Source organism: Sphaerodactylus townsendi, linkage group LG15 (assembly GCF_021028975.2).
Source record: "Sphaerodactylus townsendi isolate TG3544 linkage group LG15, MPM_Stown_v2.3, whole genome shotgun sequence".
Classification (NCBI taxonomy): Eukaryota; Metazoa; Chordata; class Lepidosauria; order Squamata; family Sphaerodactylidae; genus Sphaerodactylus; species Sphaerodactylus townsendi.
In genome coordinates, this window is record NC_059439.1 from 5538034 (window position 1) to 5565968 (window position 27935).

At 41.4% G+C, this 27935-nt stretch overlaps 1 protein-coding gene across 2 annotated transcripts; it reads right to left on the minus strand.

The window, feature by feature from the left end:
• Positions 1-44: 44 nt before the first annotated feature.
• CDC27 (cell division cycle 27) lies at positions 45-27935 on the minus strand. 2 transcript variants are annotated; one of them, XM_048517601.1, is made up of 18 exons: positions 27325-27935; positions 26418-26565; positions 25834-25959; positions 23368-23465; positions 20662-20816; positions 20347-20558; positions 17835-17949; positions 16338-16453; positions 16059-16158; positions 14016-14223; positions 13376-13545; positions 11019-11171; positions 10630-10838; positions 8964-9081; positions 8732-8860; positions 5961-6035; positions 3684-3864; positions 45-1393 (listed from the first exon to the last, which is right to left on the minus strand). In XM_048517601.1, exons 1-18 carry the CDS (start codon positions 27404-27406, stop codon positions 1311-1313), a joined length of 2478 nt encoding a protein of 825 aa, XP_048373558.1. In that variant the 5' UTR covers positions 27407-27935; the 3' UTR covers positions 45-1310. The 2 variants fall into 2 exon arrangements, with proteins under 2 accessions (XP_048373558.1, XP_048373557.1); XM_048517600.1 differs by having other exon boundaries at positions 13376-13548.

The following is a 27935-nucleotide window of genomic DNA, read 5'->3' on the forward strand; positions in this document are numbered from 1 at the left end:
AAACTGCACAAGTAGATATAGAAACTGATGACAATGCATTGTTGTGAAATTTAAACCATTTTATTGTGCATAATTTGCTTTTTTTAAAACTGTAAGGGTATCATACACTTTCTTGATGGTCACTGCACAAAGGCCAACCAACCTTTGTTGCAGGAATGCTACAAAGGAGGAAATTTTTGGCTTCTTTAACACAGCTTTAGCGTCCTTCCTCACAGAAATAGCCTCCTGGGATCTAAATTCATACAAGACATCATAGAGGAAGTACTCAAACTTACAAGATAAAAAAACCCAAACAAAAAAAGAAAGAAAAGATAATTGCACATTTTTTTGCATCTGTTCATTCAGACAACACTTTACAAAATAGTTTTGAAGGGGATACTGCCTCAAACAGGTGAGGGATGCACCACCATAGTAAGGTTTTGATTGGATTAAGGCTTCCACTGTCTTCTTGGCATTCTCTGTTGTTGCGGATGTATTTAATTGCATCCTTTCAACACTGCAAATCTACACACTAATTTTTTCTAGGATTTTGCTTTTACAGCTGCAAGAGTATTTTAACTTCCGGAAGTGTGGGATGCCATTGTTAATACCCAGGAAACAACATGTTATGCTACTGTCTTGAATTGTCTGCAAATACCGACAAATGATACCTTGGAAGTTTTCAGTAAAAGTTAACTCTTGGATGGAATACTAAAGTATTCTATGGAAGTCTCTATCCTGGCAAGTTTACAAATCTAAAAGCAGGGGACACTGGGCTTTGTATTCCGCAACGTGTTTGTTCACAGAAGATACTGTTGCTTTCAAAGTCATTTACATTCTCTGGTATTTAAGTTACACTCTATAACAGTATTCAAAAATGTCTTTAACATATTCTAGTCCTGTAACTTCCACAGTGAAGAAAGTGGAAATGGAGAAATTCAGGTTTCTGCTTACTGGAAAGAGTCAAAACTAAGACACATTTCTGGAGAAAGAGATTCATCAGTTTCTCCCTCATACTTTCCAGCTCCCAAAACAGCAAATCTTTCTTCCATGATAGGTGAAAAAAAATCCAAGAACACAAAAAGCCCTCTTTCCTTCTTTTTAAAAAAAAGTCATGTTTACAAAATGGTGAAAGAGCCAAAGAGTCAGACTCAAATAATGGCCTCAAATCCATTGCCATTAATTCTGTGTCCATTAAAATCTGATGAATGATGAACCTGCAGTGTCAGCAGAGCACTAGAACGATGTTAGCTCTCTGGGGCAGGAAGGGAAGGGAAAACCCAACAGTTTCAGTCAGTCATACATCCAAGCTCAGAATCCAGCTTTCGAAGTTAAAATTCATCGCTTTCAACTGCATGGAGCTGTGTGTCATCTGCGTCAGTCATACTGCTCGCCTGCGACTCGTCTGTGCCAACTTTTGGTGGAAAAAAGGCACAAAAAATTTAGGTTTTCTTCCATATACATGAACACTGCATACACTATAGAGGCAAAATGCTATAGGACAGGGGTAGGGAACCTGCGGCTCTCCAGATGTTCAGGAACTACAATTCCCATCAGCCTCTGTCAGCATGGCCAATTGGCCATGCTGGTAGGGGCTGATGGGAATTGTAGTTCCTGAACATCTGGAGAGCCGCAGGTTCCCTACCCCTGCTATAGGAACAGACCATTTTACTACATACCTTCAAAAATATGTTTTCAGGCCACTAATTCCTGGGATAATGGATATAACACATTACTACCCCCAGATGGTGTTCACCACATGATTTCCCTCCTATAAATTCATCCTGCAGCAACCGTGTCTCAGAGGGCAAACTACAGTTTACCTTCCCCGCTTTCGATCTATGCAGACATGACGTCTCCTACTTGCCAAGCTTTCAAGCAGTTTTTGACTACTACTGATAATGAGCCATTTGTACTTTTAATTCAAAGATCTTCATATCACATTGGCTTGCTGCACAACAACATTTGTACGTTAATTCACTATTATAATCTGCATAACGAAGATGAGGAAACAGAGATGGAGTGAAAGAGGCTGGCTAAAAGATACCCATGGAACTTATGGCAGAGACAAGATTCAGATGGAAGACTTTGCAATCCCCAGCAGCTTCCGCTCTTCACATGTGTGCTGCACTAGAAAAGCAAAACTAAACAACTACAAGTTCTCTTCTGGTTAACCCTTTTCCGCTTGAGTCTCCTAAACAGGTCAGCCCCCACATAAAGCCCCAGCTCATATTATTAAGCTGTGACCAGACCTGTTAGCAGCCACTAGTCTAAATATCTGTTTTCTATTTATTCAAACATTTCACAGTTACAAACACATCATTACTTCATTTGTGTTTAAAAAAAAATTCTAGTCCATTTTTGGTTAAGCCATGGTGGTGGACAAAGGAATAGCAGTGATATATACAAGTAAAGGAAATGGTAGCCACAGGGCAGGGTGATGGGTCAGCACTTATCTCAAACCCCAACCCTCCTCCCTCCCCCATCTCACATTCCTTGAAACTCAAGCCTCTTCCTCAGGTTTAGGCCGTAAGATGAAAATGAAGAGGCATTTCCCCCTCCCCTTGATTCCATCATGAGATCTAGAGATTGGTTTTATTTAAAAGGGGGAAAAGGGCAGTTTTGGGAATCTGAGAAAGTCGTGATTCCCAGACCAACTAGAGACTCTCATTGAATTTAATATAAATTGTGCATGGTATTTATAATGTATGTGTTTTTATAAGCCTTGTTTCATTATTTAGCATAAGTAGGCTCAAATTAGTAATGGCTCATTCAGTCTGCTTACAACTTTTTGAAACACCACCAGAATTTTTTCCCCATTCCCACTGTTCTGATGCATGATTAGAGTCCTTAAGTTATTTGGCTAGCACCAACCATCTCAGAAGTAACATCTTATGAATAGGTATTTGTCTGCCAGCGCAAACCCAGGAAACAGAAAACTGATCCTGTAAATGGCTCCCTGCTTTCTTAAGCTACATTAACACTAAAGTATAACTTATATAAAGTATAACCAGAGGAACATCATGTAATAAACTATTCAGTAGAAAGATGTCCTTTTCTCACATGCATGCTATATACTCATAGCACCCTGACATATAGGAACTTTTCAGATCTTGATTCAGTGATGGTATCTTTCCTGCAAATTTCTACATATGTATGGTGAGGAGACATAGAACTTTGAATCATGAGATTTAATTTAGACAGAATATCTAAATTCTCTAGTATTATCTAGTAATCTCATTTATCCATAACAGCTTTTACATATGCCAATGTAATTTGTGAACCTCTAATATTCCTATATCTTATTTTTTCACATTTGGACTACATTCAAACAAAGTTTTAAAATAAAAACATTGAGTGACTATTGGATGGGGAAAGAAGGTTTCTACACTGGACCTGGAATAAATAAGTTTTTGATTTTCCCTTTAAGTCAGAAGCCTGAGTCTAGAGAATGAATGCTAGTAGAGAGAATTCATTCACCACTCATAACTGACTTAGTGGCCTCTGTTGCTTTAATTCAATCTATGAGGCTGTTGCATTCTATGTGGTTGTCTTAAGATAATATCCCCTCACTAGAGGGTTTCAAAGACCAGCACACTATGCTGCATTTCAAAAAACCATGGGGTTACAATGGCTCCAGGTCACACAATGGATGATCTCTAATTTTAACTCAAGGGAAAAATAGTAAACGGGAAAAACCCAACCTGACTCATATGGGCAGCATTCACTGATCTGCTCCTCCTGTGTTACAGGCTCCTCATCATCAGGAAGGTACCGTTTATCAATGGCCTCTTTGATCTGGTTGTTGGCTCCTTTCGGATCTAAGTCCATTGCCCAGGAGAAGTTCATCAGTGCGAGATGGGTCTGGCCTAACTTTTTATAAACCTGCAGGGACAGAGACTGAGTTAAGTCTACATGTAGTGTTAAGTTTTTTGCTACACAAGTTGCCTGTGCCAGCTGTGTGTACTTTGGAGCAAATTATTTTTGTTTCTGTTCTCTTTGTGGTCATTCTGCATAGGATTAAACTCACCTCTTGGGCCTGGCAGGGCAAACAAGTTTGCCTAGGAGGAGGAATCACGCTCTTTATACCCAGATGTTGCAAAAGCAATACAGGAACAGGAGGAAAAAATTGAATGCACAACTCTGTGTGGAAAGAGAAACTTGTACCAAACAAAAAGACAACTGGGAATATAAGGGAAGGTCCCTATTCCATGACAAACTAGTTTGCCTTGCCTTCCAGAACCAACAAGTGGGACCTAACCATATGTGGAACAACCTCTTACCCACAGGAGGAAAAGCAAAATTTTGTATCAACAAATTCAAAATTCTACACACTCAAGATAGATCATGGAAATTTAAAAAATGTATGATTACTTTTAAAGTATGATTTTCAAAATGTCAGGATTTTTCCCCAAAAAAGCCAAAGAGGCAAAGAAAAGCAGGAAGAGGGTGGAGATTGGTAGTGCAATCACTTAGTGGTAGATAACTGTAGCCAATGGGAGAAATAAGGCACAGTGCAAGAGAGCCATACACCCATGCACTGATGGGAGACATATCAAAGATTCTTTGATTCCCATTCTCCAATGATTTGGGAAAACCAACCTTTCACTGCAAACACTCCAAGCACTCCGTGAGACTTGGTACTTTGGAAATTGCACAAGCTACTTCATTGTAATTGTTTTTGGAGACCAGAGATGCAGTGCTTTAACAGTTACATAGTAATATTTGTAAATTTTATCATAATCTTTCCTGCATCAAGTTACTGAACACGTGGACATACATTACAATGAATTAAATACTGCTTATACTAAGGGCACTGCCACTGATACTTATGGCATCATTATTATCATTAAAAGGAGGGAGGGATATATGGTAATTAAGGAGGGGTTCACAAATCCATGTGACCCTACACATGTTCAAGAACATACACATGGAGTTCTTTGGTACATAGACATTTTCTTCTCTCTAAACCAGCTGCAAATATTCTCAGTTCAAACAAAAAAACACAGATCTGCAGAGCAGACAGAAAAGCTGTAGTCCTCCTGTAAGCTGAAGGTCTTGTTCAAAGTATGCACTGGAAGAGGGCATATTCCCAAAAATGCAGGTATATCTGAACGGCATTTTGAACACTTAGTTGAATCAAACTCAACTAAAAGTGGTTCTACGTGGTTGTCTTAAGATAATATCCCCTCACTAGAGGGTTTCAAAGACCAGCACACTATGCTGACTTCTTCATGCTGCAGATAATCTCTTTTAATGAGTTTAGCCACAAGCAGAGCTTAAAAGGTAGTCCTTCATAGAACATGTAGTGTTATACTCCCCATAGGAACCCATCAACACAGGAGAGGAAGTCCACTTGGAACAGTTTTCACTTGGTAGCTGGTCACTGCTAATTTTTGCATTTATATATTTTGCATTTGTTTATGCTAATAAGTCAAAAACAACAACAACAACGTGAATAAGCAGCGAACATGACTGACTACAATGAGAAAAGCAGTATTTAAGTCCAGCCCACCAGCCTTCTTAAACAAGAGTTGATTCTTTACAGCTGATGAATGAATACAAGTTAATTAAACTGGAAGGAGCAGGAAGGTACTATAATTTCAGCCCAGAGAACCTTAAATAGTGATTGCATTTTTTACAAATTGCCACAATCAATCCTGAAAAATATGGAAAAACAACAAAGAAATTACCAGAATGCAATGGGATACCAGGAAGACAATCTGAATTTTCCACCTTAAAATAGCGAACAAAGAATGGCAATTCCAGACTAAAGAACCCCTCTACAAATACAACTGCCAGTTATCATGGAGTAACATTAGTAGGTGCCCTTTCAGGAGACTGTACCCTCAGTAAGCATAACACTGTACCAAAGCCCACCTCATAGCCACGAATCACTCTGTTCCTATATGAATCAGGAAATACAGGGGACCCCTGCTTACAGATGCCATTTAGAAGACAATTCTCAGGCTTGTGGTTACCTTTCCTATCAAGAAGTAAACAAGAGACTCTTTGGGAACAATCTGCTTCAGTTCTTCAAGTTCTTGCAAAGCATACTGAGAAGAAAAGAACAAATTGAGTGATTTATTGAGATGTCTGAGCCATGTACCGCAAATGCATATATTCAAGAGATCTGGCATCTCCATTAAAGTAAAACTGATTTCACATCCACTCCTGCAATTCTATTCACCTGTTTGACAAATATATCTTCTATGAGTTTAGAATCTGAAATGTTAAATCCAGTTAGGAAGAAAACATCCCAACCCTTCTGATCTCCTAGAAGCCCAGAAGTCTGAAATGTGTAACAGGGAACACAGGAAATCTACAGGCAGCGAGACGGGCAGGGAAAGACAATGAAAGGCAGATTTTAAAAAATCTTATGAACAGAGCATGGGCATAGAGAAAGGACAGGTGATTAGTAGAGGCATATTTTCTAAACAGAGCTAGCACAGTTGAAGGCTTTCATGGTCGGAATCACTGGAGTGTTGCAAGGTTTCCAGGCTGTATGGCCGCGTTCCAGTAGCATTTTCTCCTGACGTTTTGCCTGCATCTGTGGCTGGCATCTTCAGAGGAACACGGCCATACAGCCTGGAAACCCCACATCACTCCAGAGCTAGCATAACTGTAGTATGCAGGAAGCTGTCATGTTGCTTAAGAGCTGGACAAATTCAAGCACCTTGTCAGTTGAGCTCTCCAGAATTATTGCTAGTCTTCCAGGCCATTCCATTACTGACCTAAGAATGGCAGTCCTCAAACAAAGAAATTTCAAAGGGAAACTACAGCATAAGATTGCTGGATTTGAGTTAATTCACAACGGTTGAACAGGGACATAGGATTTTTATCTCACTACAGATACTAATCTGCTGCCCCAAGCATTTTCACTCTAATCAAGTGGATTACAAAATACATTGCACTTTGCATCCTTTACAAAAGTTCTTTACAACACTCCTCACACCTTCTGAGATTAAAAAAACACACTCTATTGTGTCTGAGGAAGGGAGCTCTGATTCTCAAAAGTGTACATCCCGAAACTCTCTCAGGTGCTACTGGATCAAATCTAACTGCAAGTTTTTTGTCTTCTTCATAAACAGGTACAGATTTCATGAGAAGCCTCCATTTGCACTGGGTACAAATGCAACTAGCTGCAGCACTTGTATGTGATTGGAAGCATTCTGGTTTTGGAAGCCTCTGATCAATTCACCAGGATATCTGAATATGGCTGCCTGGACAACCAGAGGTTTGTTTCCTTCCCCACAAACTAGGATTAAACCATAATTTAGTATCCTGATCTGTGGCCAAGGAAACAAACTTGTTTGTCTAGGCTCCTGTATCACGGCAACCTAAAGCTTTGCTGTGAGCCAGGAAGCTTTTGATTGTGTACCACAAGAAAGAGACGCATGTAGACACAGCAAAAAGCAGCATTTGAGTGTCATGAACATTTTTTCTCATAGCGTCTGAATATAGAAAATAAGAACAAAAGAAGAGCCCTACTGAATCAGACTAGTAGTCCATCAAGTCCAGCATCCTGTTTCACACAGTGATCTACCAATTGTCCTGGAATCAACCAATTGCCCAGCAAATGGAACAGAGAATGAATGTCACCCAATATTGCCTACTAAGAATTGGGTTTCTGAAAATGGAGGTTCCCTTTATTCACCATGGTATACTCACCAATATAAAGGCTAAGGATCAGACCCTACAGCAGTGGTCTGCAACCTGTGGCTCTCCAGATGTTCATGGACTACAATTCCCATCAGCCCCTGCCAGCATGGCCAATTGGTCTGTGAACATCTGGAGAGCCACAGGTTGCAGACCCCTGCCCTACGGTATAGGAACATGTGACACAAGGATACTTGTCACAACTGTGTGGTAATGTGGCCATAGAAGTGAGACCTTTAGATTTTTAGTAGAAAAATCCCAAAACAAGTCATGCAATATCTTTTAAGACCAGCCAGAATGACTCAAAACACTTGTAAAGGTTCAAGTTTTCTACAATGTTTTCTTAAGATGGATGCTTAAAAATTTTGTGTGCGTGTGTGCATGCGTGTTTCAGGCCACGATCCTAGGCACTGGGTGGAATTGACGTCAGGTTGCGAGTTTTGTCCTCAAATTATTCTTCCGAAAGGAGCAAAAGATATGACTTGATTCCACTTTACCCAGAGCCTATTAAATCTGCAGGGTGTTGTATGCAGGACACTTAAACAAGGCCTTAAGCCCACAAACATATTGTTTCCTTCTCTCCCTCTCCCCATCCCTCTTTCTTCTTTTTTTTTTAACAGCCAAAATAATGAGGAAGACTAGAAAGCCTGAAGATGATTTATGATGTTTTAAGAACCACACTGGCATAAGAAAAAACTATTCTGGATCAGGCCAAAGCCCGTTAAGTCCCACATGCTGTTCAACAGTGGCCAATCAGGTGCCTGTAGGAAGTCCACAAACAAGACAACTGTAGCAGCATTATCCTCCCTGAGTTTCACAGTGCCCAATATAATGGGCATGCTCCTCCAGTACTGGAAAGAATAAGTATGCTTTGATTGGTCTTAGCAAGAGCTGTTATGTGTCTTCTGTTTTTGGATTTTTCTTTGGATCCACGTGGCTGCCTGGAGCCCCTATACGTTTTTTCTGAATATACTGGAATGCGGTTAGAATTATTAAGTTTTGCTTCTGACTTCAGGGGACAGAAGTCATACATGAGGTAACTGATTAAGAACAAGCCAGCAGCACAGCTCAACTTCCACCGTTTTGTACTCACCTTGTACTTCTCATTTGCAAATAATACTGAGGCTCTGTGGAATTTGCAAAGGGGGTTCTTGGGGTCAATGTTAATGGCCTTGTTGAGAGTATCCAAAGCCTTGTCAGATTTCTTCAGGGCATGCTGGACCTACAAAACAGCAGATTTGAAAAGAGTGGATCTTGCTTAAAGTTCGGATTTGCTGGTGTTAATTTTTGTGGGCGAGGAGAACAAGGAAGTGCAATTTACGTACAACTCCGATGTGACACAGCAAGACAGAACTCTGAGGATTGATGTGAAGCGCCTTCTGGAAATGCATTTCTGCCAGGCTGAATTTCTCCTGTTTGTAATAAATCATTCCCAAACCATACCTGCCAATTTGAAAACAAGATTGTGACAAGTTACAAATCTTTCTGTATTAACAGCAATCACAGGGCAGAATCCAGGGCAAAATTTCCATTTGCAACAGAGATCTTGTGCGAGGAAAAATGCAAGAAATGACCATGGTAGCTGCCTGAGCTAAATCTGACTTATTGTATTGTAATCCCATTTGTATTGTATTCCCATTTGTATTCCCATACTTATTGTATTCCCATTTGAAGCCTACACTGGCCATGTGCAAGGCAAAGAGCTCCTAAGGGACTGCTGATAGACCTCTGTCACATGTCATGGGAGACAGTTCTGATACACTTGCTCCAGGTTTTCTCATTAAAAATATTTCTTACCATGCATTATAATGCCTAAGATTCACTCTGATCGCGTTCCTAAAGCAGGCCAATGCTTTCTCAAGTTGCACAAGACCTTGTGCAACCTATTTCTGGACACTGTAATATATAGGGAGGCAAAGCCCCAGGTGCCATGAAAGAACTGGGCTAAGTCCACTGGCATAGTGAGGAGGGGCAGGAGGGGGCTAGAACCCCAGGTGCCACTTCCTAGGAGGCACATTGCCATGCTCCCCCCACCCCCTGGAGCTCCATATGAAGGGTTGCGCTTCCAGCCTGCAATTTAGAGCTTGATGGGCCCTTGCTGCTCCAATCTCCATGTGGAGATCAGGCTGTGGTTGGCCTCACACCTGAGCTCTACATGGATATGGGGACAGGGTGAGCCTGGCTGGTCCCCCTCCCAACCTCCATAAGGAAGTTGGAGGTGGGGCGAGCTTTGCTCACTGGAACTCAGCTGCACTCTCCAACTGAGTGGGGTACAGCTCTGTGTGTGTGTGTGGGGGGGTGTGTACCCCAGGCATGCCCTAAGCACCATTTCAACAAGCCATACCCCTCGTTAAGTCCATTTACGTTTTTGCTTGAGCATCACTGAGTCTGAGCCAAACAAAACCAATTCCACAGACAGCAACTTGCTGGGCAAAAAAGGCACCATGATATTGAAGTCCTACAACCTCTATGCAAGGGGTCCCCAGTGTGGTGCCTTTGGACGCCATGACATCCACCAACACTTTTTGGGGTGCCTGCTCAGGAAGGCTTCTGATTGGCCGTGCAAATATTTGAAATGTTGCTTTGGCAACTGCCACAGCACAAAGATATACACTGTGTTACTGAAGACAGTAATTTTGTAGTAGCCATTTTGTTACTACGCCAACCATGCTGTGTCAGAATTCCAAATGTGCCCATAGGCTCAAAATGTTAGGCACCCCAGCTCCATACAATGTATTCTGTGGTTTAGAACTCAGTCATCATATGATGGTTCCAGCATAGCGTGAGGTTAAACACATCTTTTCCATTATTACCCAAGGAAAGTTCTTTTGAAATGATGTCTGAAATATACCATTATACACATAGAAGCCTACACTGGCCATGTGCAAGGCAAAGAGCTCCTAAGGGACTGCTGATAGACCTCTGTCACATGTCGTAGGAGACAGATCTAATACACTTGCTCCAGGTTTTCTCATTAAAAATATTTCTTACCATGCATTATAATGCCTAAGATTCATTCTGATCGCGTTCCTAAAGCAGGCCAATGCTTTCTCAAGTTCCTCTGTCAGAACAAATTCATGTCCTAAGAGAGTGTAGGCATAAGCATAATTCGGATCAACTTGAATAGCCCTCTGGAAAAACTTGATGGCGATGTCATGCTCCCGTTGCAGACTGAAGCAGTTTCCGGCAGCACACCATGCCTGGCAGAGAGCAAAGCAGAATGGTAGAAAGTAGCACTAGTGAGAGAGGAAAGATTTCAACAAATGCAGGTTCACCCACTAGAGCTGATAAACACCTTTAAACAATTTCAGACGATGTTCTTCTACATCCGAGGAGTGAAACTGAAGCAAGCAGAGAATTAAAATGGCCATAGTAGTTACCTCTGGTGAGTTTTTATCCATGTCAGTTAAGTCTTTCGAAAGAACTGAAAGAGCCACGTCTTTTTGCAGATGCCACAGTGTGGTTGAGTAGATTTCCATGCCTTCTACTCTGTAATTTTCAAGCCTTCTTACTTCAGAGAATATCCTCTCGGCCTATGAGACAAATGAGCAAACTGCATATATGAGCAGTACAAGCTGAGGAAAGGCCTTTCCACAGGATCACTTTGTGGCACAATATATGTGCACATCATCTGCTCCTTCAGCTTCTGCCAATGTGTTTTCCCTTGGGGAGGGAGTGCTGTTTGTTGGAAGCATTCAACCCTTTTGTCTTTGGGTTCCCCTGAAGCAGGGGTCTGCAACCTGCGGCTCTCCATGGTGGTAGGGGCTGATGGGAATTGTAGTCCATGAACATCTGGAGAGCCATGGGTTACCAGGCTGAGGAGACACAAATCTCCATGAGGTGGTAGAGGCTGATGGGTGTAGTCCATGAACACATCTGGAGGCATGGGTTGCAGACCCCTGAAGAACACAGTGCTTTTTTTTAATGTGGCGCACTATTGCAGATATCTAATAGATTCCATTTAGGACACCAGGACTGATTAATTGCTTGCCAGGAAAGGCTGGGGCATAAATCAAATAATAACTCTGAACTCCTCTTCAATATAGCAGCATCCTTGGGAGATTTTTAAAAATTATCCCAAGGATGCTGCTATAGTGAAGAGGAGTTCAGAGTTATTATTTGTAGCCTTCCTTACTCTTCTTGGCTGGAGCGTCTAACTAGATTTTTGTTCTTATAATCACTGGGACTTGCCAAGTTTTCAGTAACTACCACAACAAAGAATCACTGCTGTGCATTATCAACTGATTTGATCACAGAAGTAAGTCAAAGGCTCCCTGTGCAGCCAACAAATGATTACATAAGTAAAATAAACTGTCCAAATAAATGCAGGTGAGAAAACAGATTTTAAAAGAGGAAGAAGCAACCAACTATCCCCCCACCATTACCCCCCCCACCCTATTTTTTGCAAATAGAAGAAGAGGAGTTTGGATTTATATTCCCCCCTTTCTCTCATGCAGGAGACTCAAAGGGGCTTACAATCTCCTTGCCCTTCCCCCCTCACAACAAACACCCTGTGAGGTGGGTGGGGCTGAGAGAGCTCCGAAAAGCTGTGACTAGCCCAAGGTCACCCAGCTGGCGTGTGTGGGAGTGCACAGGCTAATCTGAATTCCCCAGATAAATCTTCACAGCTCAAGCAGCAGAGTGGGGAATCAAACCTGGTTCCTCCAGATTAGAATGCACCTGCTCTTAACCACTACGCCACTGCTGCTTTTATTAAAAAGGACCATGAAGAGTCATCATGAAAGAGCAACACATTTAGACAGCTTATGTGGCAAGATTCACATAAAAGTCACAGTGGAGTCAAATATACCCTCCTACCTACAGGAGTTTATTTATTTTTATTTATTTATTAATTCGGCTTTTATACCGCCCGATCCCCGAAGTTTGTTTTTCCACTGTAATATGAGCTCTATGCCCATATTCTACCCCTTTACTGGCACTTCCACCTTGCCCCAACTCCAGTGAAGGTCTTGTCAGCCCCTTTTCCCCAGTGTTCCAACCAGGTCTTAAAAAGATTAAATCAATCTGTCCTTGGTTTGACATTTAACGTGTATGTGGGGAAGGGGGCAGGGCTTCTTGCTGTCAACAAGGGCTAAGCAACCAGGTTACAACTCAGTTTGCAAATCCCAACTGGCCAGAGAACAGTCCAGCCTATGAATCATCCACAGAGAGGTGATTACATATTCTGAGGCTCTGGAGTTTCCTGTAGGGTAATAGGCCTACTGAGCTATCACAAAGTTCCTTACCTCCCGCCTTTAAAATAAACATTCTATATGGAAGTTTAAGGCTGTAAAGCTTAGCATGGGGAATTTGGGAAGCCATGCTTGTGCCTTCAAGACCTCATACGGAGCTATGCAAAGTAAAATTTCCTTATAGAACTGCTGTTTGGGAAGGCAGCAGGCAGGCCCTATGGACTTCACCTTTGTTGCCTTCTGCAACATGACGGCTACAGGAGGGACCATTTTCTTATGTTTTCATACACTCCTTGGTCCCAAAGTTGTGTGCAGGTAAGTAGAAGTTTACATGCACACATTTCCTTTTCACAACCGAATATCTGAGAACAAGCAAAGATTTAAAACTGACACAGTCTGACAAAGATAGATTAAAGAGAAGGTGAAAGTAACAAAAAACTTTGTAATTAAAATTAGGACCCTATGTATTTTAAGGGCAATTTTTGTACTATTCTTCAGCACACACAGACAGCTCAAGAATAAAAGTTATTTCATGCCGTGCTTACCTGCATATATTCCCCAAGCTCAAAATAAGCTCTCCCAATTTGGCACAGCACCCAGCCAGTGTTGTAGTGGTGTGAAGGCAAATGACTCAGGATATGAATTGCTTCTTTACAGTTGTAAGAACACAAGGCTAAATACCCTTTTCCCATGTCGCGAAGAAGGCTCATCAAACCTTCTAGGAGAAAAATGCAGTAAGGACACAGGAGAACAAAAGAGTTCAAGAAGAACCTAGCAGATTGAAAGTGCCGGCATCCTGTGGCTCAAGGTGGAAATGCCAAACACCAAAATGAAAATGCCAAATACTCCCCCACCCAAAGAAACATTTCTAAAATAAGACCAGCAGCGCAATCTAGTGGATAGACAATAAGACTAGGGTGGGGAAGACCTATGTTCAAATCCCTGCTATGAAGCAACACACTCATTTCAATATGCAAGAAATATGCAATATTTGTTACTAGCTCTCCATAACCGTGGAATTCTCTTTTCTTGGGGAAGCATTAAAAGCACTGGCATCACTTTAACTGGACGAGATATGAAAAAGATCCTATTTGTTCCCACCTGGAATTTTTATATCTTTCTAGATGTTGCTAGGATGGCCCAAATAAGCTACGTGGAATGAATTCTTAGGAATGCTTTACACACCTGCTGCTGCTTTCTGTAATGTAAATGCCTGGATCTGTGGTGTTACAGAGGCAATCTTTCCTTCTGAAATGATGGACGAATCAAGTTTGGTGATTTCCAAACTGTCATTTATGTTTGGCTGCGTGATTCCTCCCTTATTGGTTTTACACTTTGTCTTTCGATTTGCGATTTTCGGTGGAAACTTCATTTTTAACTTTTTACTATTCTCCTACGAGAGAAAGAATACATGTAAGAACTCTTACCCTTCTGCCAAAAGAGGACAGTAATTCATGGTATTCAGAATGTAACCATGTTGGTCAAAAGCAAAATCCCAAAAACAGAAGACATGCAATAACCTTTCCAATCAAATAACAAAGCATTGTACAAGCTTTCAAATTCTCCAAAACTCTTCATGGCTGAATGGTTAAAAAAAAATTATGTGAGGGAGGAAGAAAAAAGATGTTTGGGGTCTGAATCTTAAAATCCACACATCTAAATCCTGTATTTTATGTGAGGAGGTCTTGAATATATTGAGCAGTGCTCAACAAGACATTTAGACAAACCTTCTGTATTTTGTATTGTCGAAGGCTTTCACGGCCGGATTCAAATGGTTGTAGTGGGTTTTCTGGGCTGTGTGGCCATGGACTGGTGGATCTTGTTCCTAACATTTTGCCTACATCTGTGGCTGGCATCTTCAGAGATGTATCACAGAGAGAAGTCTGTTATACACTGTGTCCAGAGAAGTATGTCCAGAGAAGTCTGTTATACACTGTGTCCAAAGAAGTCTGTTATACGCTGGACACAGTGTATAACAGACTTCTCTCTGTGATACACCTCTGAAGATGCCAGCCACAGATGCAGGCGAAATGTTAGGAACAAGATCTACCAGACCACCGTCACACAGCCTGTAAAACCCACAACAACCTCTGTATTTTATTTGTAAGTCACTTGCATACTGTTTTATTCTGAAATAAGAACAAAAAGTAGAAGGGGCAAACAGGGCACCCAGTACAACAGCCCATTACAAAGTAGGATTTTCCAGATGATACCTCCCCTCTTGACCCACACAATCCACAATGAAGTTAGCAGTCAAATGGCAAACAAAACTTTACAATGAACATATTATATGTCCAGATGTTCAGAAGAATTTTAGATGGCTTTGGGTTACTTAGGTTTCTTGCAGTACCTTTTATCCATCTACAGACTAGACACATTCCAAGAAGAAGACTTATTTTTATACCCTGCTTCTTTCTACTTGTAAGGAGTCTCAAAGTGGCTTACAAACTCCTTCCCTTCCTTCCAGACACCTTGTGGGGCTGATAGAATTTAGGGAGAATTGTGACTAGCCCAAGGTCACCCAACAGGCTTCATGTGGAGGAGTGGGGAAACAAATACAGTTCACCAGATAAGAGTCCACTTTCTCTTAATCACTACACCATGCTGGCTCAAGACAACAAAGACATACTTTCTATAGCAGAATTAACTGTGTGACTGGGGAGCGGAATGAATGATACCCGTAATAGTTACCATGCCTGTTCTACCCTCTCCATCGGGCAAAATTATAGCAGCATTTTGTATGAGCAGCCTTGTACATAAAGCAGTTCTCGCCTCACAAGGTCTGGGTAACAAGCAAAGGCAAAATGTGCATGAGGCAGGTGGATGCCTCTGACATATGGGTCCAAAACTGTTTAGGAGCACTGGCAGGAGATCCAATGATCTGCTGAGAACCTATAAGCATGATTTTACTGCATCGTTTCAGAATGTTACCTACTTTCAGGGATAAACTGAAACAAATCAATTTCTCAAAAGGCAGCTACTAGTCAGAGAGGAAAGAACGTAGAGGAGGACAATGGTAAAAGTCAGAGAAGTATGCCTGCGCACAAACGTAAGAAACCTCTATAATATTCATAAAATGTTAAGCATTATCTACAATTGTAACATTTAAATGACACTTTTAAACCAGTTAAATGTTCCCATTCTGGACCTTAGTTTAATGACTAGCTTCACTCCCCAGCTGTTCCCCACCCGCCAGGGAGCTGTCTGATCTTCAGGGCGCCCTTTTACCTTTGTGGTAGAGCTGTCACTAGAGAACAGACGAGAACTTCTTCGAGGCAGCACGTTAGGCGGAGCAGCAATAGTCGGGCTCAATACCTGAGGTGTTGTACTAAGAAAAAAGAGAAGTTTAAAAAATCTCTTGACTGCTCTTTATGAAAAGTGGGAGAGGAGGCATACCCCACCCTGTCCTGCTGAAGTCAAAATATGGGTAACTGGCAAAGCAGGATAAGCTCATAAAATACAGCAGGCGCTAACGTTCTAGCCTAGGACTGTGAAAACATTCCATACCTTGTCTGGGGGCCCGAGCTTTGAGTTTGTGCAACAAGAATTGGCGTTACTTCCCGGCTATTGCCGCTTTGAGAGAAGACAGACTTTGTTCCAGCTTGGCTTATTCTGGTGACAGTCTATATTAAAATATAGAATATAGTTATGGCCCTTATATACTATTAACAACCACAAACTTTACTTGTGCCACCTGCATTTTGAGTCCATTCAGGGTGTTATTTGTAAGTGTAACTTGAGACTTATTTTACATTTAAGGTTTTTTGGGGGGTGGGGAAAGTGGAATATTTATTTACCTTATACCTGCCTTCTTCCCCAATGGGGAATCAATGAGGCTTACATCATTCTCCTCTGTACTATTTCATCCCAACAATTACTCCGTGAGGTAGGTTATGTTGGAAGTGTATGATTGGCTCAAGGTAACCTACCCAGCAACTTTCCACAGCAAGAATGGAAATTTGAACCCGAGTCTCTTAAATGGTAGTCTGACACCCTATCTACAACATCACACTGGCTCTTGCTAAACATTTTAAATCATTTTAATTAATTAAAATTTTAGATAAGATAATAAATTCATCATGCAATTCAGGTCACTGTATGGTAATCAAAAGATGGTATATGTAAGCTGCTGTATAGTGGTCACCTCCAGGATAACCCACACTGTCTCATAAATATTTCAGGGGACAGTACTTGGTCCTCTGTTCATCCCTCTGCCCAATTAGCCAAACCCAGTACAGTACAGCTGCTCTAGAAAACCAATGATAGCAAACTGGCATGATTCTATGTGATTTTGTTTCACCTGAATACTAGGATGTTTGCCTTATTTTTAGCCAAGAAAAGATAACATGAGGCCATTCCCACTTCATCTATTTTGTGGCAGTACTGTGTTTTGCTGGCCATCTCAGGAATCATGTACTTGTGTCCATGCTTAAGGGATAGTCAACAATCATTCTGTATGCAATGATTGTGTACAAGGGTAATCTAGAGGTGCACATTTCATGCAGCAAAAAACATAGAAGCTTGGAGGGTTGACAAAAAAATCTGACAAACACAAAACATACATAAGAGAACTTCTTTCTGGTTTAAGATATCTTTCTTTCTCCTCCAAACTTGTTTCTTTATAAAGTGTTTCTGGATTTATAACAATATGACTTCTTGTGTCTTTTCCACTGGTAGGAAAAATTCCTACTCATCCTCACTTCTCTGATGTCAACATTTATCCTCTGGGCCGGATTTCTAACATTCAGATTCTTCACACAGTCTTACACACATTCAATATTACTGAAAAACCAACAGCAATTATTTAAAATATTATTAAACATAGAGCTGCTTATAAAGATAAACCATATTTTTCATTTACAATGAAATTCCAGCTATGGTTCTTGGAGGAGGGGGGGGGATGAAGAAACAATACACTGAGGTTATCTTTTCACAAACTTTTAGAGCCCTTTGCCAGAATGTTATCGTTCCCCCTCTTTAATTTCTCATGCATACCAAAAATACCTTCTTAGAAGGGGCTCCTGGAGGTGGCACATCAATTACGGAAGAAGAATTTGTGCAGTTTTGTAAACAGGATCCATCTCCAGGGCTAGGGGTTTCTAATGGCAAGATTCCAAAGCTGACAAAATGTTCAAGTGGATTGAGGAAGGGAAGAAAAGGAAGAATTTCATAGTCTAAATAAGAACACCAAAGACTGTATAATCTAGAAGACGGTGTGCTTGCACCAGCTTAGAAAATATGAAGAGGTGACAGTGATCAAAAACAAATAGTTAAACACGTAAGTAGAAGCCCCTACAGCACAATCCTAAGCGTAGTTATACCATCACAGTACATCAAAGTCAGGGTATAACTCTGCTTAGGAGGATTTTTTAAAAATCCAGTCACAAAGGGCCACCACCCATTTTTGAAACTTGGACAAATTTTAGAGAATAAACTTTCTCAGTGTAATTCCCAAGCTCATCAAGAGCATATGGAAGTATTGCTGTTAGGTACCAAGAACCAAAATATGGAAGGCAGTTCTAGCCCTCCCACTTAGGGATGCATCTCTGATGAATAAATGGCAAAATGGACTGATCTATATCCCACTGGAATCTTGTGAAGTAGGTCAGACAGAAAGGAAACCTGCTCTCAGCATCCCTTCAGCAGACTCAAGATCAAGCAGGGCAGGCAGATGAGTTTGGGTCTCTACTGCTTTATCAGCTGAATCACACAATAGGAAATTCTCTCTTACACCCATAAACATCTCCTGTTCCAGTTGTGGCAAAGTGGTTATGGTACCCCATTGCTGCCAAAGCAGTATCATCCTGTGACATTAAATGCACAGCTTCCACAGACTAGAGCACACTTCAAAAGATGCATATAGAGTTATCCTAACTGAAAGACAGGCATACATAGTACAGGTAAGAAAACATAAGTTGTAAAGAGTGGAGTCAAATGGTTGTGAAATTGAAGATGCAAAAGATCTGCAACATACAGGTTATTTAAAGCTCTAATGTGTATAAGTATCAGGATGCCACTGGATAACCACGTGACCAGAAGTGCCCCTTGCCCATTTCTGCTGGTTATCTAGTTGCAGTCTTGTTGAGGCAGAAAAGATCTGGCCACCACAGTACAACACCCTGGTAATATCCAGTTTAGATTACTGCAATGTACTCTATGTGAGGCTGCCCTTAAAAGTAGCTGGGAATTTCAATTAGCACAGAGCTACATAGCCAGGATGTTACCTGGAGTGGGTTACAGGGGCCACATCACTGCAGATTTGGCTCAAATTTTCCCAAATTGTCGCCAGTCTCAATTCAATATGCTGGTATTGACCTCTATAGAACAGTCTGAGGCCAGCAAGCTTTATGACCATGTTTTCTCACCTGAACATACCCAACCACTATGGACATTTGATACCCTCCTTCGAGTGCCATACCTTGTGAGGTTAGACAAGTGCAACCAAAGAGAGGACCTTTTCAGTCATGCTGCCAAGATTGTGGGACCCAGGGACATTCATCTGTTCCTCTCTATCAGTATCACCTGTCAGCAGGTGAACCCTTTTTTGTTTCACCTGACATTCCTTCAATAACCCCTCTCCCACTGCCTTTTTTAAGCACCTCTCTTATATATACACTTGTGTGTGTGTTTTAGCTGTTTCAGCTTTTAAATTGATTTTATGTGTTTATTACTCTTTTCTTAGTTGTTAGCCACCTGGGGGGCCCTGCTTGGGAAATCATCGAATAAATAAATAAAAACAGTGGACGTTCACAACAGTAATAATTATGCTAAACTAGGGATTCCCAAAGTGGGCAGTCCCTTCACTTTGGGGACAGTGGAAACATTGGAGGGGGGGGCAGTGGAAATATCAAGGGAGGAATTTGGGGGTGGTAGGTGGGCTAGGATTCCTGGCCCAGCTGGCAGGGAAAAGGTCTTGTCCTTCCATCCTTGCCATGCGGTGATTAGCGTGTTTTAAATGAAAAGCAGCGGCACTCTCCTCACTGTGGGGGGTGGGGAGCCAAGGCAAAGATCCCTATCACCATTGGTTTGCAAGGCAATATTTTTTTTAAAGGAAAAGCAGCAGCACACTCTCCTCACTGGGCACCAAGGATTGTGGCCTGGGAGCCAAGGGGGTGGGAACCACTGAGCTAAACAAACACATAAAATGGGAGTTAAATCTGTGGCCTCAATTAAGATCTAATGAACAGAACCAAATTTGCTAATAAATTCAAAAGGGAGAACCACACTTCAAAAGGGATACTCCAGTTACTGAAGAACGATGCCCCTTTCCACCACCAAACATGGACTGACAGACATGCTAGACCTCTTCTATTTCAGAGTCCAGTTCTCCCTCTCATTCCCATCATTTGTCTGTTAAGTGAGGATAACACTTCATGCACTTAATAAAGCATGCTAGAGTCTGTGACTATTTATGACACAATATATCCGTTAGTCTTTTAAAGATACTACGGGATGTCTTTCATGTATCAGTGCTCAACAGCTGACCAGAGGGGATACAGAGCTTCCAATTCTTCACCTTGGCGTTAACGGACTCAGAGCAGCTGGTCCACCCAGAAGACTCCGGCCAGTTTTTGGTTTGTTTTGAGCTTGTTTAGCTAAGAAGGCAGTTCCTGATCCAAGAGGTACAGCATCTGGTGAAATTACAGCTGAGTCAATATAAGACATGGAGGAATCTGTGTTGGAGGAATATTTAGAGTTGGAGGATTCCAGGTTGAGTCTGTTTAATTCCTGAAACAGAAAACCATTTTTTAAAGGCAGCACACAATTCCTTTTCAATCAGCAATCACTGTGAGTGGCAATGGTTAAATGAGTGCAATCAAAAGAAACTTACAAGTGTGTCTTGTGGTGTTTCCATAAGAACTGTCTCCAGCTGCCTGTGGGGTATGCTGTGATTAGACACCACTGTAGTGCATGTGTTAGGCAAGCAGGTGCTGAAATTCTGTATTGATGTTAACTTGAAAGTTTGATCAGGGTCTGGCTTCTCACCTGCGTGGTTGAAGAGATGGACATTTAGGGTGGCAGAGAAGAGAAGATTTTAAGGTTGCAGACTTTAGTTTATGACATGGGATTCCTGACCTTGCTCAGTGTGATCCCCCACTCAACAATACAACTCAACTGCTATGGAGAGGGCCGGCCTGAAGGAACTCTGGTCTGTAGCTGTGTCATATTTGTATTGTCTTTTTTCATGTCCAGTGTATGGATTATTTATCACATTCTATATTCTGATCAATATGTGTCCTCCCTTGAGCTTATTTTACTCTCTTCGATAGTAATTTCAACAGTTCGTTGTTTTTAAAAATGTGATTCTTTTAATAGTTGCATTTCTTATAAAATTATGTTTTGATTGATCCTCCTGATGAAGCTTATACAGCAAAACGTGTAGGGGCTTAACATAACAATAAAGTTGTAAATAAAGATGTCACCTGGCATCTTTTTCTGTTTTTTGATCTTTAGAGACAGATTGGTGAAAAAACTACTGGGGACCTCACAACTGGTTCTTATGCTGCCAAATGCAATATATTATCCCCCCCCCCCCCCCCCCACATTTCTACAAGGGATTCTTCTGGACGAGATCAAGATTTCAATAATCCTGATGCAGCATTATTCTGCTTCCCACAGCACTAGCCGGCTCGCTCCAGTTAGAGAGGGTAGCTAGACTTCCTTAAGTGATATTGCTTACGTAGCCATAAGCAGCATCACGCTAACTTAACCCTTTTGGAGGGTAGATAGATTAAGTCATATTGCACCAAACAGTAAAACAAAGTGTATTTTTTATTATTTGTCCTACAGTCCCCATTCAGTTCTTCATAAAACTTCCTTCTGTCAACAGCCAAGACTCATTAACTGATACCTCCAGGAAAATCAAAAGTGGGAACAGAGGTGTTTGTCCTATGCCCTTCTGTTGGTCCTCAGTATTAGTAATACAAATTAAATAATGAAGTTTCTTTCAGCTATCAGGGTTAATGGTCTTGTTGGAGATACCCTTCCTGCTCTGTGAAATGTGAATCCCTATAGTAGCAGTAAAATTTTATGGTTTATGGCCACAGGCCATTACAATCTAAAACACAAAGAAGCATATATAAAGAATAAAATGTGCAACATAATTACAGATTTAACAATATAACCAATTCGATAAAAGAAAATAAATGATACTAATCAGTAGAGCTATTTTTCTCTTTGGATTTAATTATGGCCTGTATCTTCCTGGCTGCCAAAGCAAAAGGTGACACGCTGTAGGAAATAGTTGGGCCAGTGTCAGCAAATGGAAAGAACAAATTTTCTGAGTTTGAGAAATGGTTTAAGTCTATCACTATCCTTGCTAGAAATCGGGCTCTAGGTTTTAAATAAAGAGAATAGGATAGAACATAACACAGTAGGGGCTCGGGCACAGGTGCTCTACATACACTGAATCAAAAGGCCAGTTGTATTTGGGAGCAACATCCAGCAAGTAAAGCTGTTGGCATAGTCAAGAAGCAAACTGAAAGCCATTCTGATATTTTGTGAAAAATATTGACCAAAGAAGGAGTTCCAGCACGGTCAATTTTAATCAATTTGAACCAAAGGGACAATTTAGGCTAGGAGATTGCTTGTCTATCTATTGAAGCACAGTATTTAAACATCCCGTCATGAATGTTGCAGTCAGCTATAAGAGCACCCAAGGAGTTTGCTGGTATGGACTAGTAGTGGAGAATACCATTATTAAAGGTCCAGGTCATATTGCTGCACAGCATCGTTTTATAACACTGAGTTGTTGGAAACATTACTTTGTTTTCTCCAGAATTTTGGTATGGCTATGTGAACATGGGAGTTAATTGAGGGAAATCCATGTTCAGCCTGCATCAAGGCTGCCGGAGTCATTTTAGGCAAGGCTCAGATACTTAAAAGAAAGAGATGAGGGATGGGGACTGCATTGCTTAGGGGTCTGCAACCTGCGGCTCTCCAGATGTTCATGGACTACAATTCCCATCAGCCCCTGCCAGCATGGCCAATTGCACACGCCAGCAGGGGCTGATGGATTTGTAGTCCATGAACATCTGGAGAGCCGCAGGTTGCAAACCCCTGGATATAATTGTATAGCTCGATCAATTCCAAAAAAATCTTTGTTAAATAAAATTTCAGAACGGCCCTTGTAGTCTTCAAGACCACGGATCTGGTAATTACCAAATGAACTTTTCAAATTAGTATCTCGCTGAAAATTACTCCCAGATATTTATAGGGGATGCATTAGTCGGTGGGCATTCCATGAATACTCTAGTGGAACTGCTGAGATTTTTTTCCCTAAAGGCCATTACTTTGATCTTATTATAATTAATCTTTAAAGCTTCTTCATTACAAACATCGCCTAGTCTATACAGCTTTGTGGCCTGTTGAATTCCTTACATCTGTATCTGCTCCCTTCCTGCATCTTGGGAGCAAAGAAGCTTGCAGCTATGGGAAAGCCAGGTGAAAGAACATCCCTGAAATTGTGATGTTTTAATTCCATTTAAACAACGAAACAAAATACTCAGTTTTAGAAGACCACAAAAGCAAAACCTACCTATTTCACATAGTGATTCAAAAGGGGACCAGAGGAAAGGATTTAAACTAAGGCTCTTTTGGTAACATTCAGATCCTTTGGCAAGCCGATCTGTCTTGCTGTAAGGGAAAAAAAGCACACTGTTTTACCAGCTAAACCAAGTTGAGGAGTGTTCAGTAGGAGGAAAAAAAACATAGAAAAACAAAAACTATTTTCCAAAATATCAGCAGCAGCAAGCATTTTGGGACAGTTGGACGACTAGTGACAGAGGAGTAGAAACCCTTCCCAGAACTTATTCAGAGGCACTGGAAATCCCCAGAGAATCTCTGAAGTCTAAGCCAAGGTGAGAGGGAGGCAGCACTTTTCCTCAAACCTAGGAGAAGCTGTCTCACTAATTTCAAATGCCTCTAAAGTTCAGCAGATCACCAGGGGATGAGACCCTGCCCCTCGCCAGAAGGAAAGATGTAGCACTTTATTCTAACATTATGTTGTCTATAATGGTTTCCATTCAGTTCAGATTTGGTCTCTGTTCGGTTCAGAAAACACTTCATTGTTTGTCTGAAGATTTTGCAATTTAAACAGCACACCAGGAGCGCCATCCAAAGGCCTTGTGGGAGTGGCACGCCATCACATTTGCCCTCCCGGGGGCACTTACCCCAGTGGACCCGTGAAACCACAGGCATGCGTCTGCCCCCAGCCTTCCCCCGCACTGGGATCCAGCACGTGCCGCTGGTACAGTGGGGGCAGTCCAGGGCGTGGCTGGGGAGTCGCTGACATTAGTCAGCTTCCTCCTGGCCATTCACAGGGTTACACCGGGGGCTGGAAATGCAAACTTTTGGGTTGAGTGTTCAGTCCCATAGAGACTTCTCAGCAGTGGGGAGGCTGTTTTGTTTTGCAACCCTCCTTGCACTGCCTGGAAACTTCTTTGGGAGCAGCGGGGCAGCATGGTTATGATGCTGCAGCTGCCCACCTCACCACTTGGATGGGGCTGCTGTCATAGAGGAAGTAATTAATCTTTACTCCTTAAACATATAGGGTACATATGAAGAACTGAGGACTTGCATGTTTTCAACTACATGTTGAAAAAAGCTAATGTTAAAACTAAAAGCTCTCTGGTGGAGGTGAGGGAAAGTAAAAACAGTCTTGTGTTGGTGAGGTGGAGGGTAATGACAGACACAGGACGCTGAGGCAGGGAACATATGAGGGGAAACTACTATATGCTTTTAGATTTGCAGCAGCAAGAGCTCCTTGGATAATCATTGTGTACAGAAGCAGCCCCTATCATAGTAACTGGCCTGCTGCCAAGCCAGACCTCTCCTACAGGCCCTGGGAAAATGCCAACATTTTCACCACTCCCCATGCTTGGGCCCAACTTATAAGATAATTCTAATCTATGGAAAGAATTCAGAACTCCTAAAAGTTGGTTGATTCTCTGATCCATGGGGTGTTGCACGCCTTGGATTTTTTATTCCATGGGGCAGCAACATTTTGAAGTGCGATAAATTTTCCAACTGTACTTGAAAATTATTGTATACAGAGTTAGACCACTGATCTATGTAATGGGCTGGGACTGTCTTATAACCAAGGGCAAGCCTTGAGCATCATAAGCAAGCCTCTCAGACTGTTGATTCACATAGCAGCTGGAGAGGCTTACTCACAAGTACCGTAGATACTCGAGTATAAGCTGACTTTTTCAGCCCATTTTTTATGCTGAAAAAGGCCCCCTGGCTTATACTCGATTATATACAGTAATTCCAAGATGGCGGCCGGAGCTGGGGCTGCTGTGGGGATCCGGTAAGCATGTTGCTGCTTTTTTTCTAATTCACCAGAGAGCCGTAAAAACAAGCTGTAAGGACAGCCTGCACAGCATTACAATTAGGGTGTGTGTGTGTATGTAAAAAGAAACCGAGGCATTTCTCTCCTAAGGGTTATTGATGCATTGCATTCTAGATGAATACAATTCTTCATACAGTAGTATATACTCTGGTTTCTTTTCAGATCGTATACAGTAGTTTACTGCCAAATACTGATGTTGCTGAAGACAAAGACTTTCTTTGGAGCAAAGTTTAGGTTGGCATGGCTATGAATCCCAAAATTATTCTACATTTGGAGGAAAACAGTGGTTCATTTGTGTTCTTAGAGTGCTGGAAAGCTGCTCATCCCTAATGCAAACTCTGTTAAGCAACTCTATCTCATCTTACTCCCAAATCTTCTGTTTTTAGCTGCTACTGAGTCAAGTTCGAAGGCTTATACTCGAGCCAATAAGTTTCCCAGTTTTCTGTGGTAAAATTAGGTGCCTCGGCTTATATTTGGGTCGGCTTATACTCGAGTATATACGGTATTTCTTTTAATGTGCCTTGCTGGGGGCAAATGTCCCACCTGCAAACAGAAGCATAAGAACCTCAAGCCTGCAAAGAGCAGGAATGGAAGAGTGCATAGCAAGGACAGACAGGTTATTCCTAAGAAGAAAAAACACCCCAGACGTACCAGTACACGTGCCCCAAGAGTGAAAGAGTGAAGCACGCAGAGTCACCAAACTCCGTCACGATGTCATCGTGGCTTTTCTGTTTGTTGAACACACCACCAGACAAGATCTGCTCTCCTTCGGCAAGTCTATTAAAAAAAACCAGTAAAAAAATTATTAGTATTAATAAAACAAACAAACATAAAAAGAACAGAGTGAGTAATGGAGATGTCAACACTGGGAATGCACATGAATCCCATTTCTTCTGCAAACAGAGTGCATGCCTCAACAATAATTTGTTTCACAGAACTGTTGTGAGCATCTAGGCATGTCAGAGGACTTTAGATCAATCCCACCTACCGCCGCCCCAGGATCCAGCTATGGGACTGGGGGGCGGGGGGGGGGGGGGTTGCTTATTTTTAGTTTGTATATCTTTGGTTATTTCTAGACAAAGGGCCATTTGCTTATCAGGACTGTACTGGAGAACAGAAATAAACTTCTGTTATGTGACAATCCTTCGATCTAAAGTTATCAGCGAATAGTGTCACTTATTTTTGTAAAAAACTGCAACTTCCAACAGTACTAACAAATTCAAAGTGCAACTTACTTGCTGAGGTCAACGCAGCACTTGGCAAGCAAATATTTACACTGTGGGGTGGTACAGCTATGCCCTTTGAGAAGCCTGTACGCCTTGTAGGCCTTTCCTGAGCGATAGTAACAGGTTGCCAGTAAGAACAGGGCATCTTCTGAATGCACTGAAGAAAAGGGGGAAGAAAACATTAGCGTCCTTGAGTCACTGATGCCTGGGTTGAAAGCAGATAAGCCTTTACCTGTTTAGCACTCTGTTATAAGCCCATGACCCCTTTTAATATTATTTCACAACCTTTTACCTAATAAGAAAAAGTATGCTGAGGACGCATGAACGGCCTATTCAGACTGAAATCAGTACAAGCTGTGACCTCACAAGACATTGCAGGGATGGGTTGGGAACTTTAAAAAAAATCTCCCTAGCATCCAAACCTCTTCCCTCCAGGGAACTGTATAAGCAATTCTGGGATTTAAGCAAGCCAACTCCCCACCTGCCAAATCCTTTACTAGTCACTCAGCTGTTCCCAGTGTTTTGTGCCTCCTGGAGCATTTTCAGTCTTCATCAAGCTGTTCTGAAGCCCTCCTTTATTTATGAAGTCATATTTTTCTGCTTGTCAGGGGAGTCTGTTGTCTTTAGATTTTTTGTGATACTCCTATCTCTACATGAACAACTATTTAGGAAATGTTTAAATATAACTGGAAATTAAACCAGTGATTGAAACTGGGCTTTGGAGGTGCTGAAGACTGCTTTTTTTAAATCTATCCACCCTGCTGAATATACTTTAGTCCCAACTTTTACACTATTTATTTTATTTTATTTATTTATTACATTTATATACCGTTATATACTATAACTGAATGAACAAAGTGAAAATACCACATAGAAAAATTGACAGCACAAACCTAGAACCACAGGATGTGCATACCTTCTGCATACAGCCGCTCTGCCAGGAACACTGCATCCCGATAAGCATAGTGGTTAAGTGCTTGCCATATAGCTGCCTGCATTGGGGCAGGATAGAGAAATGGAAGATGAGCCTACTCAGAGAAGCAAAAACAAAGGACTGCACCTTTTCAATCTCTTCCAGTGCCAGTGTGTACTTGCTAGCCCAAAAAAGTATTGACTAGTGGATTCATTTGATTGTAAAATCAAATTATTTTGACTTTCCACGTGCAGTCTGTTATACCACAGTTTCTGCAACAACTCATTTTAACTGTTCTATTTACTGTAATTTTAAGCCACTGAGAACACATAAAAGTCTAAAATTGAACCAGCAACATCAAACTGGGTTTTCAATATTCTTTTAAAAAGCATCTCGTGAATTTAAAACATTTACCTTCTACTTCCATGCTGTATGAATGAAAACCAATTTTCAACAAATAAACATCTATGAAGCTTTCCCCCATACTTTTATAACACGATCTAATTGAACTACTGTTGCTGTATTCTACATATCTCTCAGGTGCTCATCTGTAGAAAGAATTAGTTCAAACAGCCAGCTTCTAATAATTATCTATTGGGCAGAGAAAAATCCAA